The following is a 14,118-nucleotide window of genomic DNA, read 5'->3' as shown; positions in this document are numbered from 1 at the left end:
GGCTTGATGAGCATACTGAAGAAGAATGAAAATAATTTGATCTCAGGATCTTTGGAATAATGAAAGCTTAACAGTATCCCAGGAAAAAGCAAAAGCAAAAAGAGAACAGTAAAAATACAAAACAAAGCTTCATTTACATTTTTGCAAATGAAAATTTTCTGTTTACTATGGATGATATTAAGTTTTGCACTCCATTGCAAAAACACCTTTTGAAATTGGCATAATCTTGCCTCTATTAAAACTTTAAAGAGCACTTTAAAAAAAATACAACTTTCTAATTAAAAAAGGAAAGATTTATGTTCTAAAAAAGTGTTACAAAGGGAAATCAGCCATTTTCAAAATGCTTTTATCCTTGATTTTTAATCCATAGAGATCCCCTAGGTAAGGAAATTCAACAGTGCAGGCCTAATTTTATAACAGGTAAGTTATCTTCATAGAATAGAGCTATTAGTTCATGGCATTAATGTAAAAGGTCCCAAAAAAGCTGTTTTAAAAAAATTTGTCACAGGCTTCAAAGGCTAAGTTTCCTTGCCCCATGTTTCTAATCTACTATTAGTTGACTTACTAATAGTTAATTTGTGCTTATAGAATACAGATTATTTTAAATTCTACTCTCAGAGAAATATAAGTTTAACTCTGAGCAGAAATGACTACTATAATTTAATAGTCCCCCAGTTGAATGTACCTCATATACTCAGACAACCTGGAGATTTGAAAATATGTGTTTCTTCTTTCTTCTAATGTAAATCAAAGGTCAGCACTTTTCAAAAAAAATTTTTTATAAAGGGCCAGATAGTAAATATTACAGGCTTTGTAGGGTCTCTGCTACAACTATTCAACTCTGCCGTTGTACTGGTAAAGCAGCCATAGACAGAACATAAACGAATGGATATGGCTGTATTCCAATAAAATTTTATTTACAAAAACAGGTGAGTGGGCCATAGTTTGTAAACCCCTAGTGCAAATAATCAAGACATGACTTTATGTCTTCGTGGAGTGTTTTACAGAGACATACAGACAACACACACTAAACTATTCTATCCACAGTTACAAACACCATAGTTACCTGAGGGAGCTGTTTGGCAATATCTCCACCTACAAAGACAGCTTCAAGATAAACCCAAAGGTTCTGGACTATTAGCCATTCTTCAATTATATCTGAGGAAGTGGACAATTTATACACCCAATTCTGGATATTTTTTTTAAATGGAGCATTATATCTAAAAAGTAGGAATGGAAAAACATTACATTTTTAAAAAGATTCAGAAAATAGTATGGCTTAACAAAGTAAATTATAGGAGAAAGATTCCTTTGACAATGAACATTTTTTTCCTCAAAGGCAGTTCCTATTAAATTTCATAAGTTAATGAGATGTTTGCATTTTTATTAACAAAACTCTTATAATTATAGTGACTTCAATTATTGTTTCCATGTATTAGTGATAAACTAGGAAATTTGCCAAGTTTCAAGCCACAGAGGTCCAGCAAAGGAATTGTGCTGGTTGCTCCTCGGAGTAAAGGGAAAACAAGGAATAGGATGGCTTTCCAAGACTTCCGTGAATCAAATCCAAGTGGGGATTGCCTGTGATAATAACATGCCGAGCACTGTTAGTTACTGGTGTGTGGAACTACTGCCACAAGGCCAGGGTTAAGCTTGAGCTCTGATGTCCTCTACAGATGTGCTCTTCCCACCCATAGACTACTAATTCCACCAGACACTGAGCCTAGGTTCTGCAGTGTTAAAGATCCACAACTGCTAGCCAGAAAAGCCTAGTTCCTGCTTTTTCAGCAGCAGGGGTAGCTGAAGGATTCATAAGAATTCGCAGTGTCCAGAAAGCTGGGCACAACTAAAAAAGACAGAAAATAGAGTGGATGCCAGAAGGAAGTGATGGGAAGATACCAGGTAAAGACCTAATTACCTATGGTTGGATTCAGAAGCTACTTCAGTTTGTGGTAATGGCAAGTCTCTTTGAAGTGGTGTGGTGGCATTTCCTGGTGTGGCACTTGTTGAGTACAGTCTTAAAACATTTCTTGATCCAGGACAGGGTGATTTGAAGGTACTCACACATAGAATGGGGCTCTTCTGGGTAGAGTCTGATGCCTGAGAGTCACCTTTCATTTCTATGGAAGCCTAAGTTATACATGGAGATATAAAGGGGTGGTACAAAAATTGCCCCAAGGAGGTAGATGAGTTGTTCAGGCAGCAAGAGGCATTTTTCTTAACACCCAATTTATACTGTCCATCTGGCCATTAGTCTACTGCTAAAAGGCAGTCAGTATGCCAAAAGCACCTTCGGAATCAATACATGCACACCAAGACGATATGGATGGGTATTTTAGGAAGTTGAAGCACCTAGGTATTTGGAGCCAAAAATAGGATTATTCACATTCCCTGAAGCAGAGGATGCACCCTAAGAGTTTAACCCCAGCAACTTCAACCCAGAACTCCCAGAACTAGAAGCTTTCTAAGTTAGTACATTACTCAAATACAAGACTGCTTCTGGGCCAGAGGTCATGCAGGATATCATTCATTAAACAAGAATCCCAACCTGGAGATAGGGTATTAGAATCCCCATGCACCCTGGACACTGACTTCTTTTAGTGACCTCTGAAATAATGTGATATATTTCTAGACGTGTCAGGGTGAAGATCAGTTAAGAATTACTGGATGGTCAGGTAGGGGATTAGAGGTTGCTAATGCCCAGACCAAGACGGAACAGTATATTTAATCTGACTGAGTCCCACTTCCTAAAGCTGCACTTGAGATCACAATCACTTTAGAGCTGGTTCAGTAGTCCAGTGATGGACAGGTTGCCTCATTTAGGCTGCAGTGAACCCAGCACAGGTATAGCCACTTTTCACCATAAAAAATACAAGGGTGTAAGTGTCAAGTCCTTAACGGTTATGTTTCTTCAAGTGTTGCCAGCATACTGTTCCTGCGCCATTGGGTGAACACTTGAGCAGGTTCAGTCAAGGAGGGCAATGATGAAAAATCAGAGAATGAAAGAGAAAGAAGACAAAATGAAGCGGTCATCTTGGTGGGGAGTCATGATGTTCAGGAGATGAACTGACAATCTGGGGGAGAATAATTATGTTGAGGTCCACCAAGAAAAATAGAAAGGGGAGGCAAGTATAATAAAAGAAGAGATGGAGGCATGATTATTAGGGAAAACAGGTAGTTCATATGTAAGGTCAGACAAGAGTCGGCACTCTAGGTCAGAATCTAGTGTTGTTTCACAGCTACAAAACTGGGCTTTTATTCAAAATTATACACCTCTAAATACCAAATCAAAATTTTCCCCTGCAAATTATAAAATTACCTGTTGCTTAGTAAGGAACCTAAGACCATTAAACTATCCTCCATCAAGGTGATAATTTCTCCTGATTCAGTTCCTTTGAGCAGGAGCTCTCCCTTTCCCTTAAATGCTGCAAAACTCAGGTTCTGGTTGGTCCAGTTCTCAATCACCTGAGTCAGCTTGGCTTCAATATCCTTCTCCTTAGTGGCAGATATGCAAATATCCTTGAGAGGGAAATCAAAGAATATGTCATGATGTTTTTTAATTACAAATTAAGTGCATTGTAAAACCATATAATATTTTTAGCTTGGCCCTAGAAGTCAATGAGTCATTTCACAGCCAAGAAAACTGAGGCTCAAGATCACTGTGTTGCAAGAATCTTTGATACGAAAGTCTCACAAGGCAAATAAAAGTAAATTATCTTCCCCAACATGTCTCAATTGATTTTCATATTTAACATCACAGAATATCAGAGATGGGAAGGAATATAAAGGTTCAAGAAATTCTCACAAGTGATTATAATACAAATTAGGGAGTAATAAGTGCACATTGTTGTTGGGAATGTAAATTGGTGCAGCCACTATGGAAGACAGTATGGAGGCTCCCCCCAAAACTAAAAATTGAACTGCCATCTTATCCTTAATTCCACTTCTGGGTATTTATCTGAAGAAAGCAAAAACGCTAACTCAAAAAGATTTATGCATCCACATGTTCACTGCAGCATTATTTACAATAGTGAAGGCATGGAAACAACCTAAGTGCCCATTAGTGGGTGAATGGATAAGGAAAATGTGGTATATTTATACATAATGGAACATTATTTAGCCATAAAAAGAAGGAAATCCTGCCATTTGTGACAACATGTATGGACAGACTTTGAGTGGTAAGTGAAATGAGTCAGACAGAAAAAGGCAAATGCCACATGATCCCATTTATACGTAAAACCTAAACAAAAACAAAAAACCAGAAACACAGCTATTTAGGACACCCAAAGGCAGGGTGCAGAGTGGGTGAAACAGATGAAGGTGATCAAAGAGTACAAGCATCCAGTTATAAAATAAGTAAGTCCTGGGGATGTAATGTATAGCATGGTGACTATAGTTAATGATACTGCATTGCATTTGAAAGTTGCTAAGAGAGTTGATCTTAAAATTTCTCATCATAGGAAAAAAATCTGCAAGTATGTGTGATGATAAATGTTAACCAGACATATTTTTGTGATCATTCTACAATATATATATATATATCGAGTTATTATGCTGTTCATCTGAAACTAGTATGTTATAAGTCAGCTATATCTCATTAAAAAAGAGATCTCATGCAAATACTAAGCATAAAAAAAGAAAACAAACCAATTAAAAGTCTTGGAAAAGAAAAATATAATAATTTAAAATATTTAATAGACTAATAGTAAAAAATGTGTAGAATTAGAAATCTGGAAAATGTTCTGAGGAACTCACCAAGAACACAATACAGAAATAAACAGAATTTTTTAAATGGAGGTATAGTTAAGGGACAAGGAGGATACACTGACAAGCTGCAAAACTAAATATTTCAAATAATTATCTCATCTCCTTGAGATACAGCATTATTTTGCAAAACCAAGGAATGTTCAGGATCATTCCAAATTTTGAGGGTGTATTATATAGCGCAACTAATACATCCTTGAATAGAACATTTATTTATCCAATTTTCAGAAAAGAAAAGGGAGACATTCTTTAAATAGGCCATTTGTAAGATCTTATAATCTGATGTACCTCAATGTCATCCTTATTTTTAAGGAGTGGTGCTTCCATAATATTTCTAAGACAGAAAGAATCAGATTCCACATCAAATGGGGTTCCAGTTAACTCAGAGATTCGATCCCAGTGTCTCTGTTTCATTGCCTTATTGGTCATCATTTCTAGTAGAGGACATGACTCACTGAAATCATCAATTCTTTTTTTCAGATCCAAAAAAGCTTGCCAATCTTTAAGTCCTTTTGGCAGTTTACGACATCTTTCAGAAAAAAAGAAAAAATTATTTCATTTACACATAGTTTGAAGAAGGTATTATGAATATACAGCACTATATCAGAAGATAAATTCTTTTATGAAATACTTATAGGATCCTAGGAAGATAGGCACTATAAAAAGGTACATTTAATTCAGTTGAAACTCACCTATTTTGAAATTCCTGCAGTTCTGCATTAATTTTTTCAATGTCTACATCTCCCCAAAGTATTTCATAATAACCACTAATATTGCCCATTACAGTGTCATACAGTCCATACAGCTTCTGCAGCAAGTTGAGTTCCTTTCTGGGAAACCAAATAAATTAAGTCGTTACAAAACATATATTTAAAAAATAAATTCCATTATTGGATAGGCAGAATTCATCTAATCAAATATTTCATACATTATGTGTATAATGTCTTATAACCTATGCATACAACCCTGTTGGTTTCCAAACAAACACTTTATTAAAGCTCCATCAATTAGGTCAAGTTTATAGCTCTCAAATATCCCAAATTATATTATATTATACTATGATGTGACATTAACAAATGTTGATTATTAATACCATACCAATCACTGCAAATAATGTGACCAAAACTTGGTAACAAGATCAAAGCTAAAGCAAAGGTTTTGTTTGATTTTTTTTCTTTCAAACTCAGGCTAGATTTTTATCATGATGTCTGTCTTTAAGTCTGATTTTAAATATCACTTTCCTACCAAAAGCTTTCTCTCATGTGTCCAAATGGAGTTCTATCGAAAACAAGAATAAAAGGAGGGATTCCAGGTGTAGGTAAAGGAAAGCTTCTTTATTGTATAAAAGAACAAAAATTGACCACTCAACAGAGTTGTGAATTCTCCCAGGAATTCCTCAACTCTTAGCACACCATGAGGGTCCACTGAATCTAATTTTAGTTTTTGAGATTATTTCTTGAGTAGTTCTAATTATTTGTAAGGATTGAGAGTCACAACTTTTATTATTTATTACAGATAATCAGAGACCAAAAATAAATTTTGCTTATGTTTTCAATGGAGTAAAACTCATTCTATCTTGTGTTGACCAAAAACAAACAGACTGCCAGTAATTTCTCCAGCAAAAAATGGGTTTACTCGTGATCAGCAGAGCCATATGCAAGTCCCTGAATGCCAAGGGAAGGAAAACTCTTTTATAGAGGAGAACTGGAAGTTGGGAAGGCTATAGTAAGCAAAGAGTCCATGGCTTTTCATTGGCTGAGCTGTTGCCAAGAAAGGAGTCTCTTCTCGTTGGGCTCTGTTCATGTTGCAGGGCATGCGAGCATCCCCCTTCTAGTCTCCCAACTCTATTTAACTAAGGTTTCTGTTTATTAATTTTTTACACTTGCAATCATCATATGGGTGCACTGGACCCTTTTATAAATCTAAGATACATTCTGGAATCTTTTATCTTTTTTTCCAACTATTGTTTCATTTTTCAAATTCATCATCCTAGAAATTATTTCAATGTTAATCACTGATTATTCACAATTATACTAAAAGTGACTAAAATAATAAGAAAAATGAATGATGAAATCTCCTATAAGGATGATGCAACAGTGGGAAAAATCACTATTGCATCATCCTTCAAATTTCTTATTGTGTTGCTAAAATAGTGCATCATCTTTCAGGAAAGTATAAAAAAGGAACTCTGGGACACCATTTTTATAGTCTTTTGGCTTCTGTTTAATTTAGCTTTCACTTAATACAGTTAAGAATTTGGTACTTTTCATTTTCTATAGAAAAAAGCAAAAGAAGAAAGTTGACAAAGAAAGGTGCTTCCCAAGTATTAAACAATAAAGAGACAGAAAGCAGCACTCTGGACTCTAATTTTGATAGTGAAACTGTGTAAGTGAAATCTCAGACTTTCATGTCTTTAGATGATGATAATCTAGATCGATTTTTTAAACTTAATAATGTATGAGTGAAAAATATATTTCAATAGAGGCAAGGGCTTCATCATGCAATATTTTGCAACAAGAACCTAGACCATCCTATTTTGTGAAAAACGTGACAGGGTTCTTTCATTATTTATGATGTTTTTGTAAATTGTGTTTCCTACATTCTGCAAGTAGACAAATGTGAAAGCAGATGTATGTTCAAAGGAAACAGATGATGCAAAAATGAAAAACGTTAATTGAATTGATCATTCAAATTTAAAAGTAATAAAGAGTTTTGCATTTATAGTGCAAAGAAGATGGTGATCCTCCTCTCTTCAACAAAATTATGAGGGTCCAATTTTCAACAGTCTTGAGTTTTAACAAAGCAAGTGCAAGAAAAACCATAAGTAAGGATAAGCTCGACGCTACTGGAGACAGGCTTGAAATCTAGACTCAGTGTTTACAGGATGGGTATGCTCAGGGTTCATGCACGACAGCTGATGAGCTGCAGTCAAAATTTGGTCTCCGTTTCTTGTATATAAATCTTCAAACCAGGAACATTATGGAGTGAAGTTTGGGTTTTCTCTGCTTAAATTCCTGTTAAATTTTCTAATAAAACTGCCTTTCACCATTCCTTTAATCTTACTTCTGAAAATTATTCATAATTCCTTAAAAATATAAAAAATTTAAAGGGTCCACTGGTCCAGATGGTAAATGGGGATGATTAGTTTTCCTAGAATACTGAGGGTTAAAATAAAACATTGATTCTCAGACTGAGTATGCAAAAGAATTAACTAGAGAGTTTATAAAAGTGCAGATTTCCTGCGACCCAATCTTAGAGATTCTGATTCAATAAGTCAGGGGAAAGGACCAGGCAACAGCAATTCTAACACAAGTGGTCACTGGGTTTGGGCTTGGAAAACAACTGTTTTAGAAAAAGAATACAAACTATCTACCCTAAATGGCTGAAGAATTCATTTATCTTCAGACAATTTTAAGTCTATTCTGCCATAACATTTTCATGCTGGGACTCTGAAACAAGTCAACGTAAAATTTTAAAACCAAGATTCTAACAAGCTAATACCACTGTTTTCATTTTGCCTTTGAGGAAAGTTAAATTTCAAATTCTATTAAAATACACTTGTTTAAATCCTAGATCCACTGTTTAAAATCAATTAAATTTCTTGGCCAATCTCAATAAATTCTAAGTCTACTCAGTGGGGAAAAGCACTTAGCACAAATACAGTTAAGAAGGAATTGAGAGCTGAGGATGGCTATTCCTCTAAAGAAACAAAAGTTATCTGGAACTGCAGTGCTTCTGCACAATCACTGACACTATTCAAAAATTGTGAAAAGAAAAAAATAAAGCACAGGCTAAATATAGGCCACAAATGCCCAGAATTTTTGCAATATATTTTCTACTGCCCTATAGCATGTCTTTTGTATGTGGAAACTGTGTATCAATGGGTCAGGAATAGCCAAGAATGAGGGGACTGTTTAGGAGTTTTCCAAGCCAGACTCTTCTTTGCATGATGAAGGAACTAGTGGTGACATGATTCTTCTAATGGACAGTGTCAATTATTTGCTTGTAACACTTGTCCCACTTTTAAACTTACCTGGTTTTGTGTAAAACCTCATAGTCAGTCACAGGCAACCCAAAAAGTTGTTCACCAGATGAATATGTAACAAATTTCCTCCACAGATCATCGAAATTAGCCTATAAAAAGGTTTTCAAATTATGGTAATATGTAATTAATTCAGATCCCATTAAAGTAGAATTTATTATAATCAGAATAAAAACTACACTGAGGTTTATTTAATAATATCTATAAAACAAGGATTTGTGAAGCAAATTTATACTGATACCAAGTTATCAGAGGAAAAGTTAACCACTTAGGAAAATTAGCTTTCAAGCGTTCTGAAAGTATCTATTCTATATGAAATTATTTCGTTAATTAATTGATTCCCGGACATATATTACAAGTTCCCATAAATACATCTGAAGGTAATGAAACTGCCTTTTAAAAATTCCATAATTTAGACTTTTTCACTATTTCAGATGGGTCATCTCTCTTACAGGGTTCAAATAAGTGAAGCATTAGAATAATTCATTCAACCCTGTTTTCTCTACAAGCAACAAAAAGTCTATAAAGTAAAGAATTTCATTTTAACACCATTTGAAATATGTGAAAAACTCTAACAATTTAAATGAGCAAAGTTAATGCACAGGTCTTTTGAATTGGAATTTGAATCTCCTATAGTTAGAATACTAAGTATTAGCAGTGTTTAAAGCACAAGAGCAAACAGAAATAATTCACTTGTGACAAGATATGTGTGCTTCTCATAATGGCATAACATATTAATAAGAATCCTAAATTTCCAGTGCTGGAAATTATCTGGCATCAGACCTCACAGTGTTCAGATAATGATACCAATCTGACAGATAGATAACCTCAGCACATTTTACAGGAGTCAAATCAGGAAAGTGTCAAGACCCAAGAGCAACTCCAATAAACTCTTAATTGCTAGAGGGAAAGAGTTATTTTGTATTTTTTATACTTCTTGGTGGTTGGTATGGTGGTTACTCAATAGATTTACTGAATGAAAAATCCATGGGACTATGTGGACGTTAGGAAAGGAGAAAAGAAAACTTCAAAGTTAGCGTACATTTAAATGATGACATTTAAAATCTTGTTAATGTGGTGAAAACTACTGATGAATGTCAGTCACTCACCCCTTTTTCCACTCAGGTCCCAAATAATATAAAAAGACTCGTAGCACCAGCCAAACGGGGAACAAGACGTCAGCTTGGCCAGCAGGCCAGCCAAGTACCCCATAACTCCCCAAGCTGGAGTAAAGTTGCATGAGAAAGCACCACTGGGACCTGAGGCCCAGTGTGAGATGAGGCTCCTTCTTCTTCCCCAGATCTAGATCTTGGTACCTGCTTTTATTGGGGAGGGGGGCAGGGTACAGGGGGAACCTGCATTTGAGAAGAGTTAGGTCTGCAAGTCTGACCTAGAGTCACATATTTAGCCAGATGCCTGGAAAACAGGCAGCTCAGCTTACAAGCCCAGGCACGGGCAGAACAGAAGGTACAAGAAGGCAAGAGATGGGCTCTACATTGTCTTTTCAATGAAGTGACCACACCCCTGATAAACGGGTGGCTCATTAAAGTCCCAGTTACTGACCAATGAGTTGGTAACTCCTGAGGGAAAGACAAGGAAGTGAGTCTACCTTCAAAACATACTCAGCTCCAACCCCTTACCTAGGTCTCTACTCAAATGTCACCTCTTAAGGAAGCTTTCCCTGGAGGCCCTATTTTAAATTTCACATCCACTTTACATACACAGAGCCCAGCACTGTATGCGTCTTCCAGGCTTTTTTTTCCCTTGGCATTTATCACCATGCAACATTACTATCCATTTCATTATTCATCTTGCTCTTATTGCTGAGAGGTTTCTCTTGGCTCACCGGGCAGCCTCCAGGTCAGTCTTACTTCTGGCTCCTCCAGAGAGGGAGGCCTCTCCCTGGGACTCTGGCTCCAAACCTGAGGACTTCAGGTAGTAAAGGATCAGAGTCTCCTCCAGGGTTCAGCACAAAGGGGGCTGGCAAGGGTAATGGGAGGAGCTGGTTTCAGTCCAAGAGTGACCACAATAGTTCGAGAGAGAGAAGAACCCTGACCATAACAAGGGACTAGACTTTTTATCTGAGGACAACATGTTTAAGTGAAAGGTTTGTGCCTGCTGTATCCCATGAAAACCCCTGCCAGCACACTCACCGTATCTGACAGAAATCCATAAGAGCTACTAAGCTAGACCTGCCCTCCTGTAACCAAGTGGCAGAGACACTGGGCTCTGGGACAGATGATTCATCTGGCTTGCACAAGTTTATCCCACTAAGGACTAGCTGCAATTCCTGGTTGCTCTAATTATCCTAGAGAAACACTTTTCTTATCAGGGTATGAATTTTAAAAACACTCAAATCAAGGGAGATACCTGAAAATTAAATGTCATATGAAAATTCCACTTAGTTATGATGAGAAAAGGCTGAACTACCCCTATCAATTCTCAGGAGAACCTGCAATTTAAGAGGCTTCTTTCAACCTGACTGAACTTTTTGGGCAAAAGAGTTCATGGAACCAGCCTCAACCATCCATAGAACATACATATAAAGCAACAAGAATAAGATTTCTGACTCTACGTCTTCATTTATTTGCTTTGGGGCAAAAACCCAATCATTAAGTGACATGAAGTAACCTCCAACATGGGTAAAGGGATATTTAAAATATCTCATCAGTATGTGGCAAAGTTAAGGTATAAACTACAGAAAGCCTTTCATCTGTTTCCATAACACAAGTTCTCATACCTAGATCACAGTGGTCACCACATGGTTTTGCAATTATCTATCTAGCTCTCTTGTCTCCCTCCCATATCTTAGCAGCTTAGAAGTAAGAACCATTTCTTAATCATCCTTCTGTTAACCAAGACACCCAGTAGGTATCTGATAAATATTTTTTTTAACAACTGAGAATGCAGGTGGGGACATAAAGTGATCTAGTACAGCCACTATAGAAAACAGGATAGAGAAGGGGAACAAATAGAATTGCCTGACGCTCCTGGGAGACTAGTTTACATAAAAATCCATGAATCTGCAAAACATTAATCCAAGGGGGTGTGTGACTTTTCTCTAGATGTGCTCAGCAATCTGGCTCTAGAAAAAGATGGGGAATGGTTGGCCTGGTCCAGTGAGTTTTGTATGGTCTGAAGCAGGACAAAGGAGCTGGAAGTTTAAAGTGATGGATACAGAAGAAGGAAAAATAACGGATACAGAGGAAAGACAGGGAAACCATTTGTCAATATTTGATATCCTATTTTGATATAGTTTATTATTCTATGAATTTTTAAATCACTTTACAAACAAATGAAATGTCTGGAACTAGAATAAGGTATATGCTTAAGTTCAAAATCAAAGTCTTGTTCTCTAAAAACACACAGAGATTCTCTGTGCAGAAGAGCATGAAGGGATATGAGAGAAGGAATCAATTACATTACTTAGCAGATTAGAATACTATTAAAATCTGTAGGCACTTGAAACATTAAGTTTTCTATTGTAAGTTAAATGCATAAATTTCCCTCTAAAATCACTTTAAAGAATGACAACACATCAATGTAACAAAAAAAAATGTAGTATTACCTGAAATATCTGTAGCCTGTTGCTAGCTTCTTGTGGTGGTATATTTGGAACCATGGGTCCTTCCTGTAAAATATAATATAATCTCCCTTTTAATTCTTAATCAGATGTACTTATCAATTTATTAGGTTTATCTATTATCTCCTTTTAAACAAATAAACACGATTTTTAATTTAAGTGGTCTAATTTTGTCCTGTACATGAATATTTCATTTTTTTTTGTAATTCACATATTATACAATCCACTTCACTTAAAATGTATAATTGAATAGATTTTATTATATTTACAGAATTGTGTAACTATGATCACAATTTTAGTACATTTGCATCACTCTAACTTCCATTCATTTTTAAAGGACCTTGACAGAGCTAATAAAAAAATGTGACTAAATTACATCCTATATCAAAAGTTCCTAACACGAGAGCTCTGTTTCACTTCATTTATGATTATAAATGATAATGCTGTGGTTGTACTTTGGAATAACTGATACACAGTTCTGAGAACAACCTCCTTTCACTAATAGTTCAGCCTAATATGGAAACAGAGACATACATAGGTTGAATACTTGGAAGAAGCAGAAGGCTGTCTGTGGTGGCCATGAGCTAGAAAAAGCTGCAAAAGAGACCCCAGATGGTCTGTACAATCGTGAATATCATGGATATGCTAAATAAAAGACCAGACTGCCAGTATAATAGAATAACAGGGCAATTAAATGTTGACTAATCTAACCTAAAAGAGATAAGTTTTATAGTAGCACTAAGGACTTTAATCAGCTTATGAATTCAGATCTCTTGACCATTAAAGAAAGTAGAATTTGTTGGGACTATATCCAACTTCTGAGTTTAATTTCGAAGTTGTGGACAATTATCATTCATTGTAACAGGTTGAGAAGTCTGTGGGATTTACCAAGGATGATTTTCAGTGATCCTTTTAGTTCTCTAAGAGTCAGTGAAAAAGAAAATTAGTTGCACAATCCCCTGGCATTAAGGTATTATGCAAAATCAGTTGCATAACACCCTGAGATTAGGGCATTTATAGTTTTTTACAGCCTTCCAACAACTGTATTATACTTTCAACTATGAGAATTCTGGCCCTGAGAAAGGACAAAAAGTTGTTGCTCCTTTTATCAGTTACATCTTCTTTCTTCCTCCATAAAACATGCTTAACGGACTAACTATCCCCCCTTTTTGATAGCTGTAAATATGCAAACATAGCCTCTGACATACAGTTACAAATCACAGTGCATTTCTTAGGGTTCATCACTTTCATTTTATATTAAATATACCACCAAACATCTTAACACACAGCATGCAAGGACTTAAATTACCTTCTCATATGCTTCTGCAAAATTCATTACATCCTCACAGAAAACTTCCACAGACTCAAGTAGACTACTTTTAAACTTTGGCTGCAGTTGAACTAGTTCGTCTTGTACGGAAACCTAGAATAAAAAAGAACACTCAATGTGAGAGTGAAACTAATGTATTTAAATGAAAACTACAATTCTATTCCAGCAACTTTGTCATCTCACAGATGTACTGTGTGACCAAAGATGTCTCTGAACGTTATTTGTTAAAAAAAAAAAAACCCACAGAAATAAACAATCCATATGCACCAACAGGAGGCTCAAATCCTAGTTCATGACGCAAGAGGCAAAGCTAACTAACTGCAGTTAGGAAAAAGTTTTCCAGCTAACCTAGTTCAGGTCATGGCTATGGCCAAGGAAACAGTTACTACTATGGACCCA

At 35.9% G+C, this 14,118-nt stretch overlaps 1 protein-coding gene across 1 annotated transcript in view; it reads right to left on the bottom strand.

Moving 5' to 3' along the window:
• DNAH8 (dynein axonemal heavy chain 8) overlaps positions 1 to 14,118 on the bottom strand; it is a 211,713-nt gene that overhangs the window by 131,459 nt on the left and 66,136 nt on the right. The window contains exons 30-36 of the mRNA XM_010977286.3: positions 13,699 to 13,812; positions 12,375 to 12,437; positions 8,798 to 8,898; positions 5,457 to 5,594; positions 5,053 to 5,293; positions 3,320 to 3,519; positions 1,067 to 1,220 (exon numbers count right to left, since the gene is read on the bottom strand). Coding sequence (XP_010975588.3) covers positions 1,067 to 1,220; positions 3,320 to 3,519; positions 5,053 to 5,293; positions 5,457 to 5,594; positions 8,798 to 8,898; positions 12,375 to 12,437; positions 13,699 to 13,812 — 1,011 coding nt within the window. The remainder of the gene's footprint in view (positions 1 to 1,066; positions 1,221 to 3,319; positions 3,520 to 5,052; positions 5,294 to 5,456; positions 5,595 to 8,797; positions 8,899 to 12,374; positions 12,438 to 13,698; positions 13,813 to 14,118) is intronic.

The sequence above is a fragment of the Camelus dromedarius genome, chromosome 19 (assembly GCF_036321535.1).
Source record: "Camelus dromedarius isolate mCamDro1 chromosome 19, mCamDro1.pat, whole genome shotgun sequence".
Classification (NCBI taxonomy): Eukaryota; Metazoa; Chordata; class Mammalia; order Artiodactyla; family Camelidae; genus Camelus; species Camelus dromedarius.
This window is presented reverse-complemented; position numbering and strand designations above follow the sequence as displayed.